This window comes from Hyaena hyaena, unplaced genomic scaffold (assembly GCF_003009895.1).
Source record: "Hyaena hyaena isolate Hyena2069 unplaced genomic scaffold, ASM300989v1 scaffold_82, whole genome shotgun sequence".
NCBI classification, from domain to species: Eukaryota; Metazoa; Chordata; class Mammalia; order Carnivora; family Hyaenidae; genus Hyaena; species Hyaena hyaena.
In genome coordinates this window covers 832951-856387 of record NW_024080713.1, presented here as the reverse complement: position 1 = coordinate 856387, position 23437 = coordinate 832951, and the positions used below count along the sequence as shown (strand labels likewise).

The window sequence follows — 23437 nt, the reverse complement described above, 5'->3', positions numbered from 1 at the left end:
TATCTGTAAAATACACTTTAACACATTTTGCTCTTTGATTTCAGGATCTGGATTAAGGGGCTAATGAGTTATAGAAAATACGGATTAACCTCTGCTCAGGAGATGGAAGTACAGCTCACAGCTAGGCCTGCTGGTGGGATGGCACCCTTGCTCCTGTTTTGAATCTCATGTCATCACACTACCACCCACCTCCTTCCACACTGTAGTCCTTAGTGAACACTTGGTCATTCTCTCTCATTCCCTGAAGAATTTAGCTCCTGGCTCACTATCACCATCTCCAACGTTACTTGTCATAATTCTTAATGATTTTAAAATCCAACCAGCTGATCCTTCTTCCTAGCTCACTTCCTCTGGTGCCCAGGTACCAACAATCCTACAAACCTTAGAGACCCTATTAGCCTTTGCTCTTATAATTTTTCCATGTCCTTCGATCTCATGTTACCATTATCCTTACCCAGCTTAAACCCAGGGTCAAGCACCATAATCATCTCCTTGCCTATACCCTCAATACCTCTTTTTCTCACATATTCCATCATATATACTTCCTTCCCTATCCTCAACATTTTCAACCAAATGAAACAAAACAAACAACCCTGGTTAAATCCAACGTTTACCTGGATTGATATAGGGATTGATTATAACTGGACTGATAAAGGGAATGATCACTTCAAACACATGACAACTTACCTCAGGTAGGCCCCTACGGTTCACTGGCTAGCACACGACATTCTTCTGGCACTTTACTTCCTACTCTCCTAAATAACTGGTCAGCTTTTCTCCTCATATCTCTAGCACCTCCTTCCTCTCCCCTTCTCAGTCTTGGCTGATGATTTTGCTTACAATTTCACTGAGAAAACAGGAACAATCTGGTACCTTCTACAAACTCCCACCACTTGTATCAGTGCTCCCTGCTGCTGCAATGCTCCTAGAGCAGTCCCTCCACTTGCACCACAGCACCCAACCCTTCTTTCCTACTCACAGAAGCAACACTCTTCCGTCTCCTGTATCACCCAGGCTTCCCTTTTACTGGATCACTCCCAACTACACAGAAACGTTTAACTCTTCTCAGCTAAAAACAAAACTCTTGGCTCGTTTCCTCTTGCCATCAACTGCCCCATTTTCTTGCCTTTTTTTTTTTTTTTAACAGCAAACTCTTAAAACACTCATCTATTTTTACTGTCCCCTGTTCCTCTCCTCCCATTCTTTTTCAGGAACCACTCCTTCACTTGGCTTTCAGTATACTATGCTCTCACGGTTTTATCTTTATGTTTCCAGTTGCCATTTTTTGGAGCCCCTGAAAAGAGGTCTGGGTTCCAGTGCGCCATCAAAGCCTCCGCTGCTGGCTCTTTCAACTGAGCCCCGAGGCTCAGTCTTTCAACTGCTCGTCTCTCCTACACCCACAGTTTCAGCGATGTCATATGGGCTCATAGTTTAAATGACTTCTTAATTGGTATCCCAAGTCTGGATCTCTCTTTTGAACTTACATTTCCAACTAGTAACTCAGCATCTCCACCTGATTCTCTAACACGCACATCAAATTTAATCTGTCTAAAAGGGAGCCTGTGATCTTTCTCCTCAAGTCTACCTGTCCTCTAATCTTCGCCGTGTCCATCACTGGCAGAACTATTTTTCCTACTGCTTAGTCTTTGGTTCCTCTCTTTTTCTCATGCCCTACACTCAATCTGTCAGCAAAATCCTACTGCTTCCAGCCTTAAAAGATATGGATAATCCTACCCATTTTCCCATAAACTCGATTATTATTATTGTTGTTGTTGTTGTTGTTATTTTAGTTATTTTGAGAGAAGGAAAGAGAGGAGGGGCGGGGCAGAGAGAAAGAGAGAGGAAGAGAATCTCAAGCAGGCTCCACACTGTCAGCACAGGGCCTGATAAGGGGCTCAAACCTAAGAACCGTGAGATAATGACTGGAGCTGAAATCGAGTCAGATGCTCAAGTGACTGAGCCACGCAGACGCCCCCTCATCAACTCTATGAATTCTCCTGCCATCACCTTGCAAAAGCCACCATAGCGCAGTGAGGTTCTAACTGGTCTCCCTTCTATCTCCCTTGCCTTCAACTACCTAGAATCTGTTCTCAACAGCCACAGTGATTGTTAAAATACAAATCCCATTCTGTCCTCCTCCTCAAGCCCTCCCTCCGGGAGTTCCTCATCTCACTCAGATCACAAACCAAAGTCCTCATAAGGAACCACAAGGCATGTGCGGTCTGACTGCACCACTCTCTGGCCGTACTCGTACTGCTTTCTGCTCCTTCACTCTGTTCCGGGCCCTCACGCCTCCTTGTGTCCGTATCACAAGAACCATCACCTCCATCTGTGCACCTGCTGTGTGCTTTGCCAGAACAGACGTCCCCCAAACATCTGTAGGGCTTGCTTCCTCACTGCTCTTTAGTATTTGCTCAAATATCACCCTCTTTACATAGACTTGCTTACCTAAAACTACAACCTGCACCCCAATATTCCCAGACTCCCTTCCTTAAGTTAATTTACCCTAGAGCACTTAATACCATGTAATAGTATATCCATTTTACTTATTTTGGTACTGTCTCTCTCCACTAAATGTGACTCCTTAAGGGCAAAGATTTTACTTTGTTCTCATTCTACCAGTGCTTAGAATGCTGCCTGATACATAGCGGGTATTCAGTAAATTAACTGTTGAATACATAATTTGCTTTAGTTGCTAAACTATTTTCAACAGCTCTAATATATCCTGAGTAAAAAACCATCAACTTACTTTGGGACTATGTGGAATACATGGCACAGCATGTAGGTAAGAGCACTCAACACAATGTTCTTTCCTTAAGTTCTTCTGTCTTAATCTTTTGTGTCCTCTAACAGTTCTCCCTGAAAAGATGTTCCTACAAAGCTGACCAAAACAATCATTCCAAGAACTTTCATTTGTAAATATACTCGTGTTTTATCATTTCCAAAAATTTATTCATTTTGAAATAATTTTTAAATTGTAAGGGCACCTGGGTGGCTCAGCTGGTTAAGTGTCTGACTTCAGCTCAGATCATGGTCTCGCCATTCCCAAGTTCAGGCCCCACGTCGGGCCCTGTGCTGACAGCTCAGTCTGAAGCCTGCTTTGCTTTCTGTGTCTCTCTCTTTCTCTCGCCCTTCCCCCACTTGCACTCTTGTCTAGGTCTCAAAAAAAACATTAAAAAAACTTAAAAAAAAAACACAACCAACCCTTCACCCACATTTCTCAACCATTGCTGTGTTAACACATTTGTACTAGCACCCCCCAACTGCTTCTGCACACACACTGCTAGTCTTTTTCTGAACCTATGACACCACATTGCAGACATGAGGTTCTGTCCACCCTAAATAATACAGCGAGTGCACCTTAAAACAAAGATCCTCTAACATAAAGAGCAAATTCCAAAGTCGGAAAGCAAGTCTGACAACACTGCCGTCCAACCCAAAGAGCTCATTCAAATGCCAACTCTCCCAACAGTGTCGCTCCCTGGGATGCTGTCAGGGAACTCGGGTTGCACTTAGTTGCCTTGTCCCTTCTGTTCCTTAGCCTTTCCCTATCATTTATGTCCTTGATGGCTTTAAAGAGTTTAGACCTTGTATTCTGTAAGATTACCTTCACGCTGAATGGGAGTACAGTTCCTCCTGATCAGACTTAGTAAGAGCAGTCATGTCAGGAACTCCACACAAATGACAATGTGCACTTCCTAGCGCATCAGATCAGGGAGCTCAGGGTGCCAGCCTGTCCCACGATTGCTGATATGAATCTTCATCACCTGGCAGTTTTGCTGCCCAGTTTCACCACCTTAAAATCACTGGATCTCTCCCTTTGTAAATGATTACTATTTTGCAAACAGGTATTCTAGGATTACACTGAAATCATGTTCTATCAATTCTCTATCCAGCAGACTAGCGTACGCTGATGTCTCCTTCTTAACCTCTACAATAGTGACCAAATGTGCTTTTTATGTACTGTTCTTCCCACATTGATTCATTTACACTGTGACATAAACTTTTCTTTATCATTTACTTAGATAAAATGGTTAAATCAGAAATGTGAATACTTTCTTAAAAGAAAATCAGCTCTAATAAAAGGGAACTGTTAGGTAAATACCAGGATATACTTTTTTTTCCCCCTTGAGATACTATGCTATAGATGAGAAGACACAATTTATTTACAACTAAGATAGGTAGTATCTATTTACTATTAATTTGTGCCAAGGTCTGAAAGGAATATCAAACTTGGCTAAACTCTGTTCCTTAAGTAACATTTTTTCCTGATGTATTTTACTGTCATTCAATGTAAAATATAAGAGCACTTTTACTGTCAAATTATTTTATTACCCATCTAAAATGTAAACCTTGTCAAAATTCCTGACGCATGTTTTAGTTATTTCTAAGAAGTGATAAGGCATGGTTGGTGTAGAGGACAATGGTTCATTAAATATACATACTTTTTAATCCCTTCAGAGGTATCTGAACTTAAACAAACTCAGGTTTCACACTGAAAGCTTAGCTACTGTTCAAACAGCAAAAGACAATTTTTTTTTTAAAATATGAAAGATATCAAAACAGCTTTCAAGATAGCAAAATTGTCTCCTTTCTAATGAAGTTAAAATAAACTTAAAGAAGAAATTTAGTATTTGATTTTCCAGTCCTATAAAAATCAAGAGGCACTTCTGTCTATGCTTAGAGCTTCAGAAATACATTATCTGGTACCTGTCTTTTTTTTTTTTTAACCATCAATCTTCCATTGAGTTCCTATGTATCAAGCACTGAGTAACACAAAATTCCTACTTTAAGATGTATAGAGTCTAATGAGATTTATAGAAACATATGCAAATATAACAGTAGCCAAAAATCAGTAATAGTATGATGGGCATACACAAAGAGTTTGTAAACACAAGAAAGAGAAATGTAATCCAGTCTTGGTCATGAAAGGCTGACAAGAGGAAAGGAAAACAAACCTAACCTGAAGCAGGCAGTCTTTAAAAAGAAGAATATTATTCAGGAGCAAGAAGAGGCAGGAAAGGGTACCGGTACCCAGGTAAGAGAGCATCATATCCTGTGAGCACCAAGGATTAGAAATAAGGAGATGGCAATGAGACATTCAGGAACACATAAAGAAGGTCGTTGAAGATACATGGGAGGAGGGGAAAAAGGAGAAAAGAAACTGTAGAATTCCTTTTTACTACTTATAACTTAATAGTGTCCTAATTGCTATTATTATAGAAATATTTACAGATAATAAAAAGAATGATAATGTTTTACTCTCGGCCTTTCTTCTGTCAATATTGCTTGCCTACCTTCTAAGTAATAAAGAATAAATTCAGTGTTAACAGGCTGACTGAACAGAAGAATCCTGAGGAAATACTGTGAAAATGTTTCAAATATATATAACACTAGACTTTTGAAAAGATTCTGCTATTCCATTGGATTTTGTCTTTTATTGACCACAATTCTTACAGCAAAAAGTGAACTAAGAATTGTAAGCCAAGCTTGACATTTTAGGTCTGCAAAGCATTTCTTTTTATTTTTTTAAGCACATGAATGCCATCGTTTAAAGGATAACCTGAGTAAACATGGCTACATGTATCACGCATAAGAACTATGAAGAAGAGAATTGTAGAATATAGTAATTTTCAAATTTTTTGAGGTTGGATATCCTTATAAGTGTTTACAAACAAGTATAAGCCTTAGCTCTGTGTGCATTACAGGCAAATTATTTTATTAACTACATTTGCTACTAGTAATGCCTCAAGACCCAGTTGGGCTCCACAGACTTTTAAAAATCAGAAAAGAAATGATTTGGTCCATCAGGTATCTAGTAATACTGGTTCTTATAATTTCCTCTACCCATTTTCTCCTTTATATAATGTAAACAACATCCTCCCTTTCTCCTATGTCAAGAGATCATTGTGCCAATTAAGTAATCCTGCCTTCTATTTTTATTGTTTCCTCTTATTATAATTGCAAACAGAATCATAAAATAAAATTAGAGAGATTTTTAGACAGATGAGATTGACTAAATATCTGACTGTATGAATAACATGCTTTCTTACACAATACAAATAATATTCAATATTCATAACTGAAAAAAGACAATTGTCTCATTTTCTATTTTTATTCTTTTTCTGTTTAACATTCAGAAAAATATCCAGGAAAATAGAAAAGATATGTACTATCTAGAAGCTATTTTTCCTAAGACCAATAAAGCAGTTGAAAGAAAGAACTGGAGAAAAAAATGTATCATTTAAATATTATGAAAAAAAATAAGTCTAAGAGTTGAATATAATTCATGATTAGGAATAGTTTTAGAAATAGTTATAAACCAATTTTTTAACAAGTCTCCAACTCAATATTTGAACCTAGTTTATAAAAGTTTATCCAGAAGTATATTTCCTTATTTCAAAATGGTCAGAAAAATTTTGCTACTTGATTCCAAAAATGGAATAGGTGAACAGAAAACTATTTGGATGTCCTAATTTGATTTCAAAGGGTAACTCTCTGTGTAATCTTTTGGTTTTAAAACAAAAAAATTTTTTTACTGTTTATTCATTTCCTGAGAGAGAGAGATAAAGTACAAGTGGGGGAGGGTTAGAGAGAAAGGGAGACACAGAATCCCAAGCAGGCTCCAGGCTCTGAGCTGTCAGCACAAAGCCAGACTTGGGGCATGAACCTCCCAACTGTGGTATCATGACCTGAGATGAAGTGGGATGCTTAACTGAGCCACCCAGGTGCCTCCCCATTTTTTTAAATGTTTGTTTATTTTTGAGAGAGCGAGAGAGAAAGAGAGAGAGAGCGAGAGAGTGTACATGCATGTGCGATCAGGGGAGGGGCAGAGGGAAGGGGAGAGAGGATCCAAGGTGGGCTTTGTGCTGACAGCAGCAAGCCCAATGCAGGGCTTAAACTCATGAACCTCGAGTTTATAACCTGAGCACAAGCTGGATGCTCAACTTTCTGAGCCACCCGTGTGCCCCTCTGCGAAATCTTTAATAAAGTGAAGGTAAGGCAGCAATTTTAAGAATGCAGACCAGTGACACTAGCATCTACTGGGAGCTTGCAAGAAATACAGAGTCTAGCTCTACTGCAAAACTATTAAACCAGAGTCCTCAGGTGATTAGTAGCATGCACCGACAAAAGATTTCCAGTAGCAAGGTTCTAGACTACTATACTACTATCACAATTGTTCATCAAATCACATAGCCACTTCTCTACAGCAAAGGGGTTGAAATATCCAGCGCCATTTATGGCCGCCAGAGTTAACAACCTACCGCCAACAAGAGCAACACAGCTTCTAAGCTCAGTACCCAAAATGGAATTCTGGTGTATACCTCTGTGTGACCTTAAGAATGTTACTTAACTCTGTGCCCTCATTATCCATACAAAAAGGATGGATAGGTATACCTATCTTATAAAAATGATGCCTAAGTTTAAGTGAACTATTATATAGAAAATACTTAGAATTAGTGCCTGACACACTATAGGTGATCAGGAAATATCTACTATTATCATTATTGTTAGTGTTAAGCTCAATTGCCACTGAGAGAAACGTGGAAAAGAACAAGATAGGACAATAGTAGATTAGATTATACCTGAACTATGGCAGTTAAAGATATTTTTTAAAACCAAAATATTCTGATCACTTAAAATTAGAACTAGGTTAAGGCACTTAAGTACAAATAGACTAACATTTCTGAATTTTAAGTATTCCAGTAACTGCATCGTTTTTCTGTTTTTGATGGTATTTCAATGCCATACTTAGTCTATCTTACCAGTCGCTTGCTATAAAGTAATGCAGTACTGCTGCCACTGGAGACTGCCCATTTAGAAAAATGCATGACATGTTCCAATTGTTTAGAGAGTCCAGCCACTTCCTGTTGTTGTTGCATAAGTTTCATGCGATGGTCCTTTGCAAGGCTCTGAAGAGAAGAAAATTTCAAAATTAGTTCTGCATATAACATATTTTAATGGTCATTTTCAGATTACCGAATTAGAATAACTGTCACCTCTGAGAAGCCAAGTGACAGAAACTTAAAAATACTCTTAGTGTAAAGGATCACTCACTGCCACAAAAACTGTACACCAAACACGGCAGCTTCTGCTGTTGCCACCTACCCCCCATCCCAGGGAATTTAGGTCTGTGTTCATGCAGCTTCCAATACCCAAAAGGGGTGAAAACCATGGATTAGCTATAATACAGTCAATGCCTGTTAAATTCAATACTTACAAATAAAATTCAATGCTCACAAATAAAATACAAATAAAATTCAATACTCAAAAATAGAATTCAATATAATAAAAATAAAATCCTCCAATCTGATAAAGTTATCAGATCACATGACTTGTGCAATCATATGATTTCCTGTTTTAGGCATTCTAGTCCTGACTGCAACCAGTCTGTGCTCAGTCACACCATGTGGTAGACAACACTTAAATTTTTTGTGTGTGTTGTTTTTGACAGAGAGAGCAGGAGAGCACATGCACACGGGGGAGGGGCAGAGAGACAGGGAGAGAATCTCAAAGCAGACTTCACGTGCAGCACAGAGCCCAATGTGGGGTTCAATCTCACAAACCAGGAGATCGTGACCTGAGTGGAAATCAAGAGTTGGATCTTTAACTGACTGAGCCACCCAGGCACTATGTTATCTTCATTTTTCTGAAAAACTCTCTGAGAGATTCTGATTTACAGTGGAGTCTGTAAAAAGCCACAGCAATGCATGCACTACTAATCTCTAAGAAAGCCAATCTAAGCGATGCTTGATTTTAAACAGAGCTTGGAAAATGTTTAAAATTCTTTAAGTGTTTCTAGTAAAAAAAGAAAAAAGAGGGGCACCCAGGTGGCTCAAGTCAGTTGAAGGTCCGACTTCAGCTCAGGTCACGATCTCACAGTTTGTGAGTTCGAGCCCTGTGTGAAGCTGTGCTGACAGCCTGGAGCCTGGACTGTGTCTCCTCTTTCTCTGCCCCTCTCCTACTCACACTTGGTCTCTCTCTCAAAAATAAGTAAACATTTAAAAAAACATAAAAAAGAATCACAGAATCTTGAAAAAAATACTGTAAATGAGGTCTCCTGGACAGAATACTTCTTCACTAAATAAGACAAGTCTTTATTCTTCGTTTCCTGTATGGCTGATAAGCCACAGGAATGACATGCTTTCCCAGGAGGGATAGGACTCTCCAATAAAGACCTAATTATTTATAGGAGTGTTTTATTTTTAACCCTTAAACATCAGAATTTTTTTATTCTCTTTTCATCCTAAATTGCTTTACTGTGAACTCTTTCTGCACTAATATATTAAAAGAATACTAAAATACCATGCCATTAATATTATGTTACTATACCATGGAGAAGCTGTAATCTATTATTGGGAGGTGAACAGTGACTTTGGATCTTGACCTTCATGAGTATTAAAAAACTCATAAAGACCACAATATTTTTCTCATCGTGGTAAGAAACAACTGTCCTAAGTGCCCTGAGTATCCCTCCTTTAGTACTGCTTTCACAGAGGATTAAGACTGAGTGGAAGGCACATCCTTTTACTTAATTTCTCATAAGGTTAAACATTTATGTTTGAAAATAAAATATAGCTTAGTTATCTTTCTAAATCTTTTTTGCTCAATTGCACCGCTTTGGTGACCCAAAGTTGTCACTTAAATGAATCTAAAATAATTAAACTCTTCAACATTTACAGAGCTCCTTCAAGCAAGGCACTGTGCTTCGTGCTATCAAGGAAACACTAAGCCACAAAGTGTCACCTACAATGTAGAACATGGCAAAATAAAACTTAGGAATGGAGAAGAAATATTATTCAATCATAAATGGATGAAAAAGTCTGTGATTTCAAATTCACAAATACATGAGAAACTACTATATTAAATCACTATGAACATACTGTCCCATTAATAGTAACTTACCTCAAGTTGATGCAGTAGGGCTTTTCCTTTTTTATTTATTTCTACCATCAATGTAAATATAGCAACTTTAATATCCTGTTCCACTTGCTTTTGATTTTGATTTACCTCAATTATCCTGAAAATTAAATGAAAGAGGGGAAAAATTCTAAAATTTAAGGCAGAAGTTTGTTTTATAATATTTAAAATTGATTTTTTGATGTCTAAATGAGGCCAAAAGGTTTTCAACTCTTAAAAGCTCAGCTGTTTCTAAGGGTCTGTCAGTTTAAATGGACTTTCTTGAAGAGGACATAGCAGAAACATAATTCTTCTGAAAAAAATACAGTCACTTAATTCAATCTTAAAGTCAAAATGTGTAAACCTGCAAAAGAATGAACACATTTTATGAAAATATGATTTGGAAAGATCGCGATTAAGTCATCTAAGAAAATCAATACTTGGCCAAAAAGGGTAGACCAAAAAAAGATTTATAAACAAGAAAACTATTACTCTGAGCATGTTCGTTTGTATCCACAATAACTTGGAAGTAGGAAAGTGTAAGCAAGTGTGTCCCTGTTAGTCACCTGAGCTGCTACAGTATTCACTATACCTGCAAAGAAGCAAAGACAACGATAGCAGTGTGCTACTGTGAGGACGCATCTGTCTTCAAATAAGCAGCTCAATACTACTTTATGTTTCGTCAACTATCATGTACAGTTTTCCCCTTGATTAGAGAAGGCCATTGTCATGGAGATCGAGATATACAGAAAGGAAATACATAGCACCATACCAGAATATCATACAAAAGCAAAAGAGAATTAATAGGACACCCACTAAACATTTTGAGAGAAATTAAAAGTTTCATTTCTCGAGTTTGCTTCTCCAATAGTTATCCTCCAAAACTTAAACCAATAGGGCAGAGATTTTATTCTCTGTTGCAATTTAAGATAATCATTTGACACCAATATTGGCTATTAAGATCAAAAAACCCAGACAGATCTGGGAAGAGAACAATCCCCTGAAACGAAACAAAACAAAAACTAATTTAGGATTTAAATTCTCATGATGTTTGAACAGGATGAAAAAAGGACATGCAGTGCCGTGTCTGCACATACATAAAAACGAATTAATACCAAAGTAAGTCATCGCAATAAATGTAATCCTTTTATGATAGTCTATTCAGATATGAGCAATTAGCACCTAATCCAAAGATTCTTTAATTCTTACCACAATTCAAAACCCTAAATCCTTTCAGGCAATAATGCATGACTTTGTAAAAATAGCATAAGCCACTAACAGGTAAACGAACAAATCTGGAGAATTCACACTATCTGATTTGAAGACTAACTATAAAAAGCTATAGTCATAAAGAAAGTGGGGTACCAGAAAAAAAGAAAAATACAATGGGACAGAATAAAGAGTTTAGAAATAACCGTACACATATATGGTCAACTGACTTCCTACAAAGGTGCTAAGGTAACATTTTAGTCTTTATAACAAATGGTGTTGGAACAAATGGACATCCATAGGTTACAAAAAAGTGAACTTTGGCCCATAGCTCATAGCATATACATGATGAAAGAGTAAGAAGAAAGTAAATTTCATCAAGGGTAGATCTTTTACATAAAATTACTTATTTTACAATAGCTACAATTTGCCACTTAGATAGCAGAAACACCTATAACTATGTCTCTTCATCATTCCGTAAATATCCCTTACAAATTTTCAACTACTCATATAACCATTTATTTATGTATTAAAAAAATTTTTTTTTAACGTTTATTTATTTTTGACAAAGAGAGAGAAAGAAAGAGCACTAACAGGGAAGAGGCAGAGAGAGAGAGGGAGACACAGAATCTCAAGCAGGCTCCAAGGTCTGAGCTGTCAGCACAGAGCTCGATGTAGGGCTTGAACTCACAAACTGAAAGGTTTGAAGTTGGGCACCTAACCAACTGAGCCACCCAGGCACCCCTCAGATAACCTTTTAAACCAACTACTTACTCTATTTGGCAAAAATAGTATTATGACTAGAATACAGTAAATCAAACAGTATTTGGTTAATATAGTTGTTACATGAAAGAGAAAGGTAAAATGAAATGAGACCTGATAAGGAAGAATAACAAAAACAAAAGACACACAATAGAACTGTTACTATCACAATGATGAATAAAAATGGACCTAATAATAGAAAAAGGTTAGTGACAAAAATAACAGATTATAATGATTGATCTTTAAGTCAGATGAACCACAAAAGACTTTTTTCTCTTAGGAATCCCCAGTGAGGCCTTTCTCATTCAGGCTCTTTCTAAAAAGGATTTCTTATATTTATTTAGACAGTGATATGTTACTTTTGTATGCAAAACAACAAAAGAAGGGAAATATGAGATTTCATAGGTGTTGTAAAAGTTGTACTATTTCAGTGTGGGTTCCAAATGGGAGTAAAAAAAGGATGGGGGGGGAGGAGCGGGGGAAGCCAGACAAAATCATTCTTCCATGTGGAGGTGAGTGGTTTGCTCCCCTAATCACTGACTTGTAAGATGTGAGACTTTAGACAGTTGAGGATTACTCCTTTGGAAAACAAAAAGTGTAACAGGTAATATGTGAAACTGTGTAAGTAGTGTATCTGATAAGGAATTAACGGTGTGTGAAGCCATTTAATGATCCCTGCCTGCTGGTGTTCTAAGGCCTCTACCTTACTGTAGGTAAAACATGACAGCCCAGAGAAGGCAGCTCAAAGTTGACCAATGCTTAAAACAGCAGTTAGGTATACCTAATAAAGTGTTAAAACATTTTACAACAGTGGCAAAAATAGCTGATCTTGTTTTTAAATCCTAGCATTTCTTTAAAATTTGAAACATCAGATAATTATAAATTATCAATACCTGCCAGATAAATGAGCCATTACTCAATGCAGTTTATTACCTTAACAGTTTTGAAATTTTATAGCTGAAAAGAATGCTTTCTAGTCCAGTTTCCAGAAACCCAAAGTTTCTAGAAAAGTCTTACAAACTATATGTTATTAGACCCATCTAACAGCATACTTCGATCTACTTCACCAAGAGCTAAGTAAAATACCTATTCTAAAAGTGAATATGCTTAATACATTATATAAACATGATTTATTATAACGCCACAAATGTAAATTTACCTGTTTTGGATCTGATTTCCTGTGAATTTTATGTATTTTGTTTTTTCCATCAGTTTGGTGATTAGTGTATCTATGATCACTTTCTGATTCTGAAAAGCTTCTTCTATAAACTGGTATCTGAAAAGACAAGTAAACAAGCCAATTATTTCATGCTAATATATCAAAAATGAGGAAAAGCCCCCAAATAGAAAACTATTTAAGATAATAAGAGTTTAAAAGACACAAAAAAATACTAAATATATCCCTAGAAGGCAGGTTTTCTGCACTCTCCAAAGTGTCCCTAAGAAAGGAGAAGTCTTTACAAACATTACTCATGGAAAGTCTAAATTATTTTGGAAATTTGAGGAAGATACACATCTATCATTCATAGTTTAAAAGCCTGAAGAACTCACCTGGCAGACCTGGCAAAAAGTAACCACAGATATTAAAGTAGATTTACTTACTACTTTGCAATTCCCTAATTATTAAAGTTTGATGCTGTAAATAAACATTTTGATGATCACTTTAATGGTTGAGAACGTGCACACATGTAGATGCATGCACACACGTGCGCACGCGTACACACACACACACACACACACGAGTGGGGGAGGGATAGAGTGAGAGAGGAAGAGAGAGGATCTCAAGCAGGCTCCATACTGTCAGTGCAGAACCCGACACAAGGCTCGATCTCATGAACAGTGAGATCATGACTTGAGCCAAACTCAAGAGTTATGACACTTAACCAACTGAGCCACCCAGGCCCAGCTTGAAGATCACTTTTGAACATTATTAGGTAGTTGTGTCATAAAGGTCACAAACATATTACTTTGGGAAAATAGTGGGAAGAGGAAAAACTCTTGATGCTATGCCTTGCATGTAACAAGCTTCAAGCAACATAAAATACAGCACTTTAAAATATTTAACTTGGAAATGAACATGATAATCTTTGACAAGCTATGTATGATGACTCAAGAGTAGCTCCAGGGACACAGTAATGTAGAAGATAACCAGTTTTATTAGTTCTTCATAAATTGCATAAAATACAGTATTTTACATAACGTGATTTAAAAGTGTAAGCATACACAAACCAGTATTATACTGTTGCCAGCATTAGAAAACACAGTTAATATTCTGTTCGATTTTCTCTGTACAGAATGCAGTCTTTGGGACCCTAGTACCATGTAACATTAGATGAAATGGTCAAAATGGTCATTGTTATCTCGCTCCTAAACTCAATTTAAAAACTTCCAATATTCTTTAACGATGTTTTCTGGTTCATTTTACAGATAATCTTTATCAGGTTTAGGAAATTTCATTTTATTCTTAGTTTGCTAAGATTTTATATCATGGGTACATAATTTTAACAGAATATTTCTCCTGTCTCTATTGAAACGATTAATTTTTCCTTTATTCTTTTAATATGAATTACATGATTGATTTTCAAATGTTACATGAACTCTGTATACCTAAAACAAGGCCAACTTGGTTGCAATTATACTGTCTTAAAATCACAATACTACTGGATTTGGTTTCCTACTTAATTTCATAGAATTTTCACATTCATGGTGAGACTAGCCTGTAATTTTCTATTTTTATTCCTCATAAAAGAAGCTGGAAAGGATTCATTCTTTTATTGTCCTCTGGATGAGACTGTATGTATTTAAAAGGTGTTATTTTTACCTCATCTATTTTGTTGATTCATCAATGAAGTCATCTGGGCCTGTAGTTTCCCTTGTTAGAAAGTTAAAAATTACAGATATAGATTAAATCAAAGGACTATTCTAATTTTCTATCTTACCTTGTGCTAGTTTTGGAAAGCTGTATTTTATTTTTTCTTTATTTTTTGAGAGAAATGAGGAAGCAGGGGAGGGGCAGAGAGAGAGGGAGACACAGAATCCCAAGCAGGCTCAGTGCTGCGTCACAAACTGTGAGATCATGACCTAAGCTGAAATCAAGAGTTGGATGCTTAACTACCTGAGCCACCCAAGTGCCCCTGGTAAGCTGCATTTTCTAAAAATTATCCTATTTCATGCAAAAATTTCCAAATCCATTGACAGATATCCTTTTCAAACTTTTAAATGCTTTTAGAAAATGTGGTGATGCCCCCTTTTCATTCCTGGCATTGTTTGGGCCTGCTCTCTTCATCTCTCATAAAGGAATTTGTCAATTTACTAGTCTTCTGAAAGAATTGATTTCTGGCTTTATCTACTTCATTAATATCTGCACTTATCCTCACTGTGTCCTCTTCTTCGCTTAGTTTAGGTTTAATTTACTGATTTTCTGAACTTGAGATGTTTAGTGTATTTACTGTTTATCTATCTAATATGTACATTTAATGATATCTATTTCCCTCTCATCACGGCCTCAACAGTGTATTTCAAGGATATTATTTCCAAGATCATTCAGATAAAAATATTTTCCAGGGCGCCTGGGTGGCTTAGTCGGTTAAGCGTCCGACTTTCACTTAGGTCACGATCTCGCGGTTCGTGGGTTCGAGCCCCGCGTCGGGCTCTGTGCTGACTGCCAGCTCAGAGCCTGGAGCCTATTTCAGGGTCTATGTCTCCCTCTCTCTCTGACCCTCCCCTGCTCACGCTGTCTCTCTCTCTCTCCTAGAAATAAATAAAAATATTTAAAAAAAAATTTTTCCTATGTCCACTGAGATTTCTTCTTTGACATTTTATTTAAATTTAGTTCAAACTGCTTATTTTGAAATAATTTCAGTTAAATCTGCAATGGTACAGAGATCTCCTACACATTTACACAGCTTAGTTTTTCAAATATTAATTCATCATAGCTCTTCAATGCCTCAGGAATCATATGCATTTCCTAAAAGAAAGGACACGGCTATGTAATCATAGTGTCATAATTAAATATAAAACTGACACTGAAGGATCTTTGGTTAAGCGTCCACTTGGACTCAGGTCATGATCTCATGGTTTGTGGGCTCTGTGCTTCCGATTCTGTGCCTCGCTCTCTCTCTGTCCCACCCCTGCTTGCGCTCTGTCTCTCAAATATAAACAATGAAAAAAATTTTAAAAAGAAAACTGACACTAAGATAATACTCTCATCTAAACCACAGACCATATTCCAACAATGTCATTTGTTTCAATAATGTCCTCGAAGGGGTGCCTGGGTAGCTCAGGTGGTTAAGCCTACCATGGTCAGCTCAAGACATGATGTCACAGTTTGCGGGCTAGAGCTCTACAGTGGGCTGGGTGCTAGCAGAGCCTGCTTGGGTGGGATTCTCTCTCCCTCTCTCTCTGCTCTCCCCCAACTCAGAATCTCTCTCTCCCCCGCCCTCTTTCTCTCAAAATAAATTTTAAAAAATAATAATGTCCTCTAAAAAAATTTTCCCCTACTAGTCTAGGATACAGCATAGCATCATGCATCGCTGCATTTAGTTTTCATATGAATTTCATTTCTTCATTTTCAAATATATGGAGATTTTTATCGTCTATTATTATTTTCTACATTAATTGCACTGAGTTTTTACACAAGAACTTTATATGATTTTAACCTTCTGAAATTTAAGATTGCTCTGACATATGGTCAATTAAATGTTTTATGGTTGTAAAGAATGTGTATTATTGGGTGCAGTGTTCCTTAATGTCCACGAGGTCATTTGCTAATTAGGTTATTTGAATCTTACTGAAATTTACTGTTTTAGTTTGCTTGTTTTGTCAATTATTGAGAAAAGTATGTTGAAATTTCCCACTCTATAGATTTGTCTGTTTGTTCTAAGTTCTGTCATTTTTTGTTATGTATTTTAAACCTATGGGCATATTAGATTTAGAACTGTTACATCTTTTAAATGACGAGAGCCTTTTATCATATAAAGTTTCCCTCTTTATCTCAAACAATACACTTTCATATAACAGCTTGCCTTTGGTTAGTGTTTGTGTAACACATCTTTCCTGTCATTCGCTCTATATACTTAGGGATTTAGTTGTTTGTCTTCTAAAAAGCAAATAGCAGATTTTCTATTTTCTTTCTTATCCTGCTTGAAATCTTTTAATTTGGGATATTTTATCCATTTACACTTATTATAATTACAAATCTATTTACAGATTTACACTTACCAAGTCCTTATTAAATCCAATCTGTTGTTTTTCTTCTTTGGCCTGATTATTCCACTTCCCTTCTATGTTACTTTGATAATCAGATACACTTTTATATTCTTTTAGTGATTACTCTAGACATTACAAAATACAGAGCTGGACTTATCTAATAGTGATTTGTACTTTTTTACCATCTTCCTAAACTGTGCATAAGCCTTAGAACAGACTCCATATACCCCCCTAACGTGTCTGTTGTGTAATACACAGAACACACACAACACATACCAGTAAGACATTTTCATTGTTTCATAAGTTGATATTTGTTTACATTTACTCATACTCAACCATTTTAATTGGTTTTCATTCTATCATGCATTAACTACCATTTCTCTTTTGCCCAAGGCGTACTTAAGAGAGGGTTTACTGGAGATATATTATCTCAGTTTATTTGGTCTGAAAATGTCTTTCATTAATCTTCATTTTAAAGAACATGTTCACTGGCTATATAATTTTAGCTCTGTAATTATTTTCATTTTGTACTTAAAAAAAAAAAAAATCCATTGCCCCCCCGCTCCTTTTTAGCCTCCTAGGCATTTATAGGGCTTCCTATATATGGGCTAGATATCTTTCTTCAGTATTACCATATTCCAAGCCATTATATTCTTTTTTTTTTTTTAAAGGAAAGACAATTTTATTTTATTATTATTATTTTTTTAATTTCTAGGAGAGAAAGAGAGAGAGACAGCATGAGCAGGGGAGGGTCAGAGAGAGAGAGGGAGTCACAGACTGAAACAGGCTCCAGGCTCTGAGCTGGCAGTCAACACAGAGCCCGACGCGGGGCTCGAACCCACGAACCGCGAGATCATGACCTAAGCGAAAGTCGGACGCTTAACCGACTAAGCCACCCAGGCGCCCCCCAAGCCATTATATTCTGTCCTTACATGTTGCTTCCTTCTCATTTCCTTTCTCTTCTCTCCTTCTTGGGCCCCAGCTGGACCCTGTATTACTACTTCTCCATTTCTACTTTCCATCCTGGGTATTTTCTTACTTTTCTTCTAGTTCATTAATTCTCATTTCCTGCTATGTCACATCTGTTACAGCCTCTAATGACTTAATTTCAGTTATGGTAATTTTCCATTCTGGACTTTATAACTCATTCTTTTTTATAGTTTTCAGTTCTATACCCAAATTTTCCATTTTGTCCCTGATCTTCAATATGGTAGGATGTAGCCCTAAGGGTCTTTTTATATTATTTGTTGTATCTGGTAGGTTTTGTTCACATTATCTAATCACTTAGCATACTTGATTCCTTCTAATTATGTGTTGGACCATTTTGCAAAATTCATTATTGAATAAATTTGAGGCACAGGATGATGCTTTCTCTTTTCAGGGAGCATTTACACTTGAATCTACCAGGTAGGTACCCTGGGGCACCAGCAACAGGATTTCAACTTATTCTAATAGTCTTTGCGTACTGAAAAAATCTGATGCTGAAGCTTCAGTCCCACTCAGCAGCTTTTTACTAGCTAGTTCATCTTTACTCTAATAGTAGAGACTTTTACAGTTCCAAATTAAGGCAAGGAGAAGCCTTTAAGCCCTGTAGCCCCTGAACTCCAATTGCTGTCTTCCCAGCCCTGTGGCCTATTAAAGATGCTCCCTGATTTCCTGGTAAAATGCCTTAAAGGGGAAAAACACTCCTCTTTTTATCCGTCCCTACTCCAACCTGGTCCAGTAAATCTTTACTACTAAGTTTTTTTTTATCACTGACTTCTGTATTTTCTCCAGGTTTTCTAGTTATCCTCCCTGGTATGGCTTGGTCCAAACTGCCTCGCCTGCCATTATTGGGAGCCTAGACAATATTTTTTTTAGGTTTTCTTTAAATTCCAGTTAGATAACATACAGTATAATATTAGTTTCAGGTGTACAATTTAAGGATTCAACACTTACACACAATATTTGAAACTCATCATAAGTGTATTCCTTAATCCCAATCACCTTTTCAACCCTACCCACCAACCATTTTATTTTATTTCTTAAATGTTTATTTATTTTTGAGAGACAGAGAGAGACAGAGCACGAGTCAGGGAGGGCCAGAGAGAGAGGGAGACAGAATCTGAAGCAGGCTCCAGGCTCTGAGCTATGAGCACAGAGCCCAATGCGGGGCTCAAACCCATGAACCATGAGATCATGACCTGAGCCGAAGTCGGATGCTCAACCGACTGAGCCACCCAGGCGCCCTACACACCCACCATTTTAAGAAATTTTATTTGTACTGATCAGAATCTTACTATTTAAAATAAATCAGTGGTTGCTAACTCAAATGCCTATGTTCATCAGATTTAGAAATAATCTTCGGTAGGGGCGCCTGGGTGGCTTAGTCGGTTAAGCGTCTGACTTTCGCTTAGGTCATGATCTCGCGGTTCGTGGGTTCGAGCCCCGCGTCGGGCTCTGTGCTGACTGCCAGCTCAGAGCCTGGAGCCTGTTTCAGTCTGTGACTCCCTCTCTCTCTGACCCTCCCCTGCTCACGCTGTCTCTCTCTCTCTCTCCTAGAAATAAATAAAATATTAAAAAAAAAAAAAAAAGAAAAAGAAATAATCTTCGGTAGAACTATGATGAATTGTGAACGGCATGCCTCATTCTACAGAACACTGAAGTGAATTCCACCCAAATGCTGACATGAAACTGTATGAGGCCCATGTCTATAACAGGTTCCAATCTCTCAAAAACCCAAAGATCTAGTTTTTTTTTTTTTAATGTAAAATCTCCTCATTTTACAACACTGGAAACTAATTCCATTTATTTTTAAATAGTGTATAAGCCAGTGGTTCTCAACTGATGGTGATCTTGTTCTGTAGGGCATTTGGCAACATCTGGAGACATTTCTGGTCATCATAACTGGGAGGATGCCACTGGCATCTAGTGAATACAGGTCAAAGATGCAGCTGAACACCATATAGTGCACCAGACAGCACCCCCACAAGTATCCATAGTGGCCAAGTTGAAAAATTCTGGAACAGGCCAACATACTGTGGGCCAAACAAAACTTTATTTGCTGACTGCCATTTGGTCGGGGTGCCAACAGCACTCCAGGCCTCATAATGCTTACTATACATGTGTGAACATAATTAAAGATGACAGTACCTATGCTCTTTATGTTCTAATAACTGGCAGTCCCGGCATGTCAGTTTGTCACATGTTTCACAGTAAAGCTTCAGCTGTTCCTTCTTATGAAAAGGACAAAACACTGGTCGCTGACTGGTCACACCAACCGCCTCTGTAGAAACAACAGGAGGCAAAAAGAAGAAAATTAACATAAGTGAATACTACCTAATTATTAGGTTGTTCATTTACATTTCAATCCATAGAGATATAAGAGAGCTAGAAACAGTTTCACGGACGCCATCACTACTACTAGGTTTGTTGTCTGGGGACAGATGGTAGCTTTGCTTGTGCTGAGCACAGCATCATGTACAGACTTGTCCAATCACTATGCTGTACACCTGAAATTAATGTAACATTGTGGGTCAACTAGACTGCAATTAAAAAAAAAGAAAAAAAACAAAATGTTAGGTGTTCTCAGCATTTTAGAAGGAAAAGATAAATAAGCTTTCCATTCCAGAAATTCAGATTAACTCAGGAGAAAAATAAAGTATGTAGTTTAAAATGTGCTTTATGGAATTAAAAAGTCTTAATAAGCCAGGTAAATGAGTGTGACCCAACTGGATGTTTTCTACCCCAAATATGGGAAAAGACTGTTTTAAATGGAATTCAGAAAATCTAATAAAAATGTATAAAGAATGTGATAAAAAGTTATGTACCCACTTTTGCAAAAATCTCACAAAGGGTACCCATTAACATGGAAATAATCATAAAGTTTTCACTATATACGATAGTTCTCCATGTAACTTCTTAATAGTTATCCAGAGTGAGGAGAATACTGAGCAATGCTTATGTATAATGTCAAATTTTTAAAAATCAGAATACAAATAAATACAATAATTCAACAGTAAACATCAGTTATCTTACTAATAATTAAAGGTAAAATCCAAACATTTCAGAACTAATCCCATTTCTAGAAATAGTCACTATTAATAACCTAGTATGTGTTCTTATGGTTGTTTTTCTTTGTATATAACTACATACACTAGTAGGTATTTTGTTTCAAAATTTTTTACTAAACCGCATTTCACATACTGTCTTTTAAAATTTTTTTCACTTAACTCTTAGATACCTTTCTGTGTTAGTAAATACATCGACTTATTAACTGCATAGTATTCCATCAAATGAATGTAACAACTGCAGCAGACATCTGAATGTTTCTCATTTTTTGATATTGTATGAGAATGTTGAAATTAGCATATGACATGTTTAAGTCACTGAATGCTTCCACAGATAAATTCCCAGTAGCAAGGCTGTTTGGTCAAAGGGTGATTTATACAAACCTAACTAAATGATTCTTCAAAAACAATTGTACCAATTTGTACTCTTACCAATGCACAGTGGCTATTACCTACATTACTAACAGTGTTTGCTCAGTATCTTTTGGATATACTTCTTCAATAACTGAGATTGGACAACATTTCACATTCATCAACCATTTATATTTCTTTTAATAATTGTCTGTTTATAACCTCTGTTTTTCTGTCCAACTGTCTTTCTTACCAATTTGTAAACACATTTGATATACTGCCTGCCAAAGATTTTAGAAATATTTTCTCCAGTCTGATTTGGGTTATGGTAGTTTTTCCAAGTAGATCCTTAAAATATTATATAGAAAAACTTGTTTTTATTTTTTATGGCTTTAATTTTTGAGAACTACTTCTAGAAAGGCTTTTTCCTTTCTAATTATAAAAATGTTTACTTTTTTTTTCTTGCAGTGAACTTTTATGGTTTCTCTTTTTAATATAAAATTGTGTGTTTATCTAATTTATTTACTTATACAGTTGGCCTTTGAAAAACATTGGTTTTAAGTGCACAGGTCCACTTACACATGATTTTTCTTGATAAATACAGGGACTTCTAAATGTATTTTCTCTTCCTTGGGATTTTCTTAACATTTTCTTTTCTCTAGCTTACTTTGGAAGAACGCAGTAAATAATACACACACATTTCTTACAGTATGTGTTTTAATTGACTATTTGTTACCAGTAATGCTTCCAGACAACAGTAGGCTATTAATAGTTATGTTTTGGGAGTCAAAGTTTTATGTGGATTCTCAACTGCACAGGCGTCAGCACTCCTAAGCCCCACTGTTATTCAAGGTACTACCAATATTTACAAAAATCAATCTGTATGCCAGCATGTAGAATTGAGTTCACAGACTCACATTTTCTAATCACAATAAAATTATAAAGTTGAAACCAGAAACAAAAAAATCCAATGAATGGATGAATTAATGAATTCATTAATGAATTCTTGGGTTCATAATAACCACACTGTTTAGCAACTTGCTTTTTTGCATTTAATACACATCATGGCCTTCTTTCCATATCACTATTTATAATATACGAAAAGCAGAAAACAACAAACGTACATATTCATAAATCCCCAATGGTTTTTTAACCAAAACTTCTAGTTTGTTTGTTTTTTTAATTAAGTTGGTTCCATGCCCAATGTGGGGCTTAAACTCACGACCCTGAGATCAAGAGTTGCATGTTCTTGGAAAGAGCCTAAGTGTCCATCAACAGACAAATGGATCAAGAAGATGTGGTTTATCTATACAATGGAGTACTACATGGCAATGAGAAAGAATGAAATCTGGCCATGTGTAGCAACTTGGATGGACCTTGAGGGTGTCATGCTGAGCGAAATAAGTCAGGCAGAAAAGGACAAATATCAGATGTTTGCACATATAGGAGGATTAGGAAGAACTTAACAGAGGACCATGGGGGAGAAGAAGGGGAGAAAGGGTGGGGGAAAGAGAGAGAGGCAAACCATGAGAGACTCTTGAATGCTGAGAACTGAGGACTGATGGGTGTGGGGGGGGAGGGGGGAGATGGGCATGGAGGAGGGCACTTGTGGGGATGAGCACCGGGTGTTATACGGAAACCAACTTGACAATGAACTATTTGTTTAAAAAAAAAAAAAAAAGAGTTGCATGTTCCATTGACTGAACCAGACAGGTGCCCCTATAGATGCAGAATATTTAAAAAATAGTAGAAATCAAAGTGGGCAAGTCATATCAACTTTAAACACTTCTAATTCTACAAAAAATAAAAAAATAAGTATCAAGTATTTATGTCAAAGAAGTTAGTAATACAACTTTAAAATAAAACTAAGGTAAACTGGGAGAAATTAAAGATAAATGTAATGAACTAAAAAATAAAGGATAATTAGATACATAAATTTCAGAGTCATTTCTGTGGAT

At 36.7% G+C, this 23437-nt stretch overlaps 1 protein-coding gene across 2 annotated transcripts in view; it reads right to left on the bottom strand.

Annotated features, from left to right (window-relative positions):
* Window positions 1-23437, bottom strand: part of TRIM24 (tripartite motif containing 24) — a 111630-nt gene that overhangs the window by 25838 nt on the left and 62355 nt on the right. For both annotated transcript variants that reach the window (XM_039234003.1, XM_039234004.1), the window contains exons 4-7: window positions 20212-20344; window positions 13031-13147; window positions 9907-10021; window positions 7767-7913 (exon numbers count right to left, since the gene is read on the bottom strand). In XM_039234003.1, the coding sequence (XP_039089934.1) occupies window positions 7767-7913; window positions 9907-10021; window positions 13031-13147; window positions 20212-20344 (512 nt within the window). The remainder of the gene's footprint in view (window positions 1-7766; window positions 7914-9906; window positions 10022-13030; window positions 13148-20211; window positions 20345-23437) is intronic.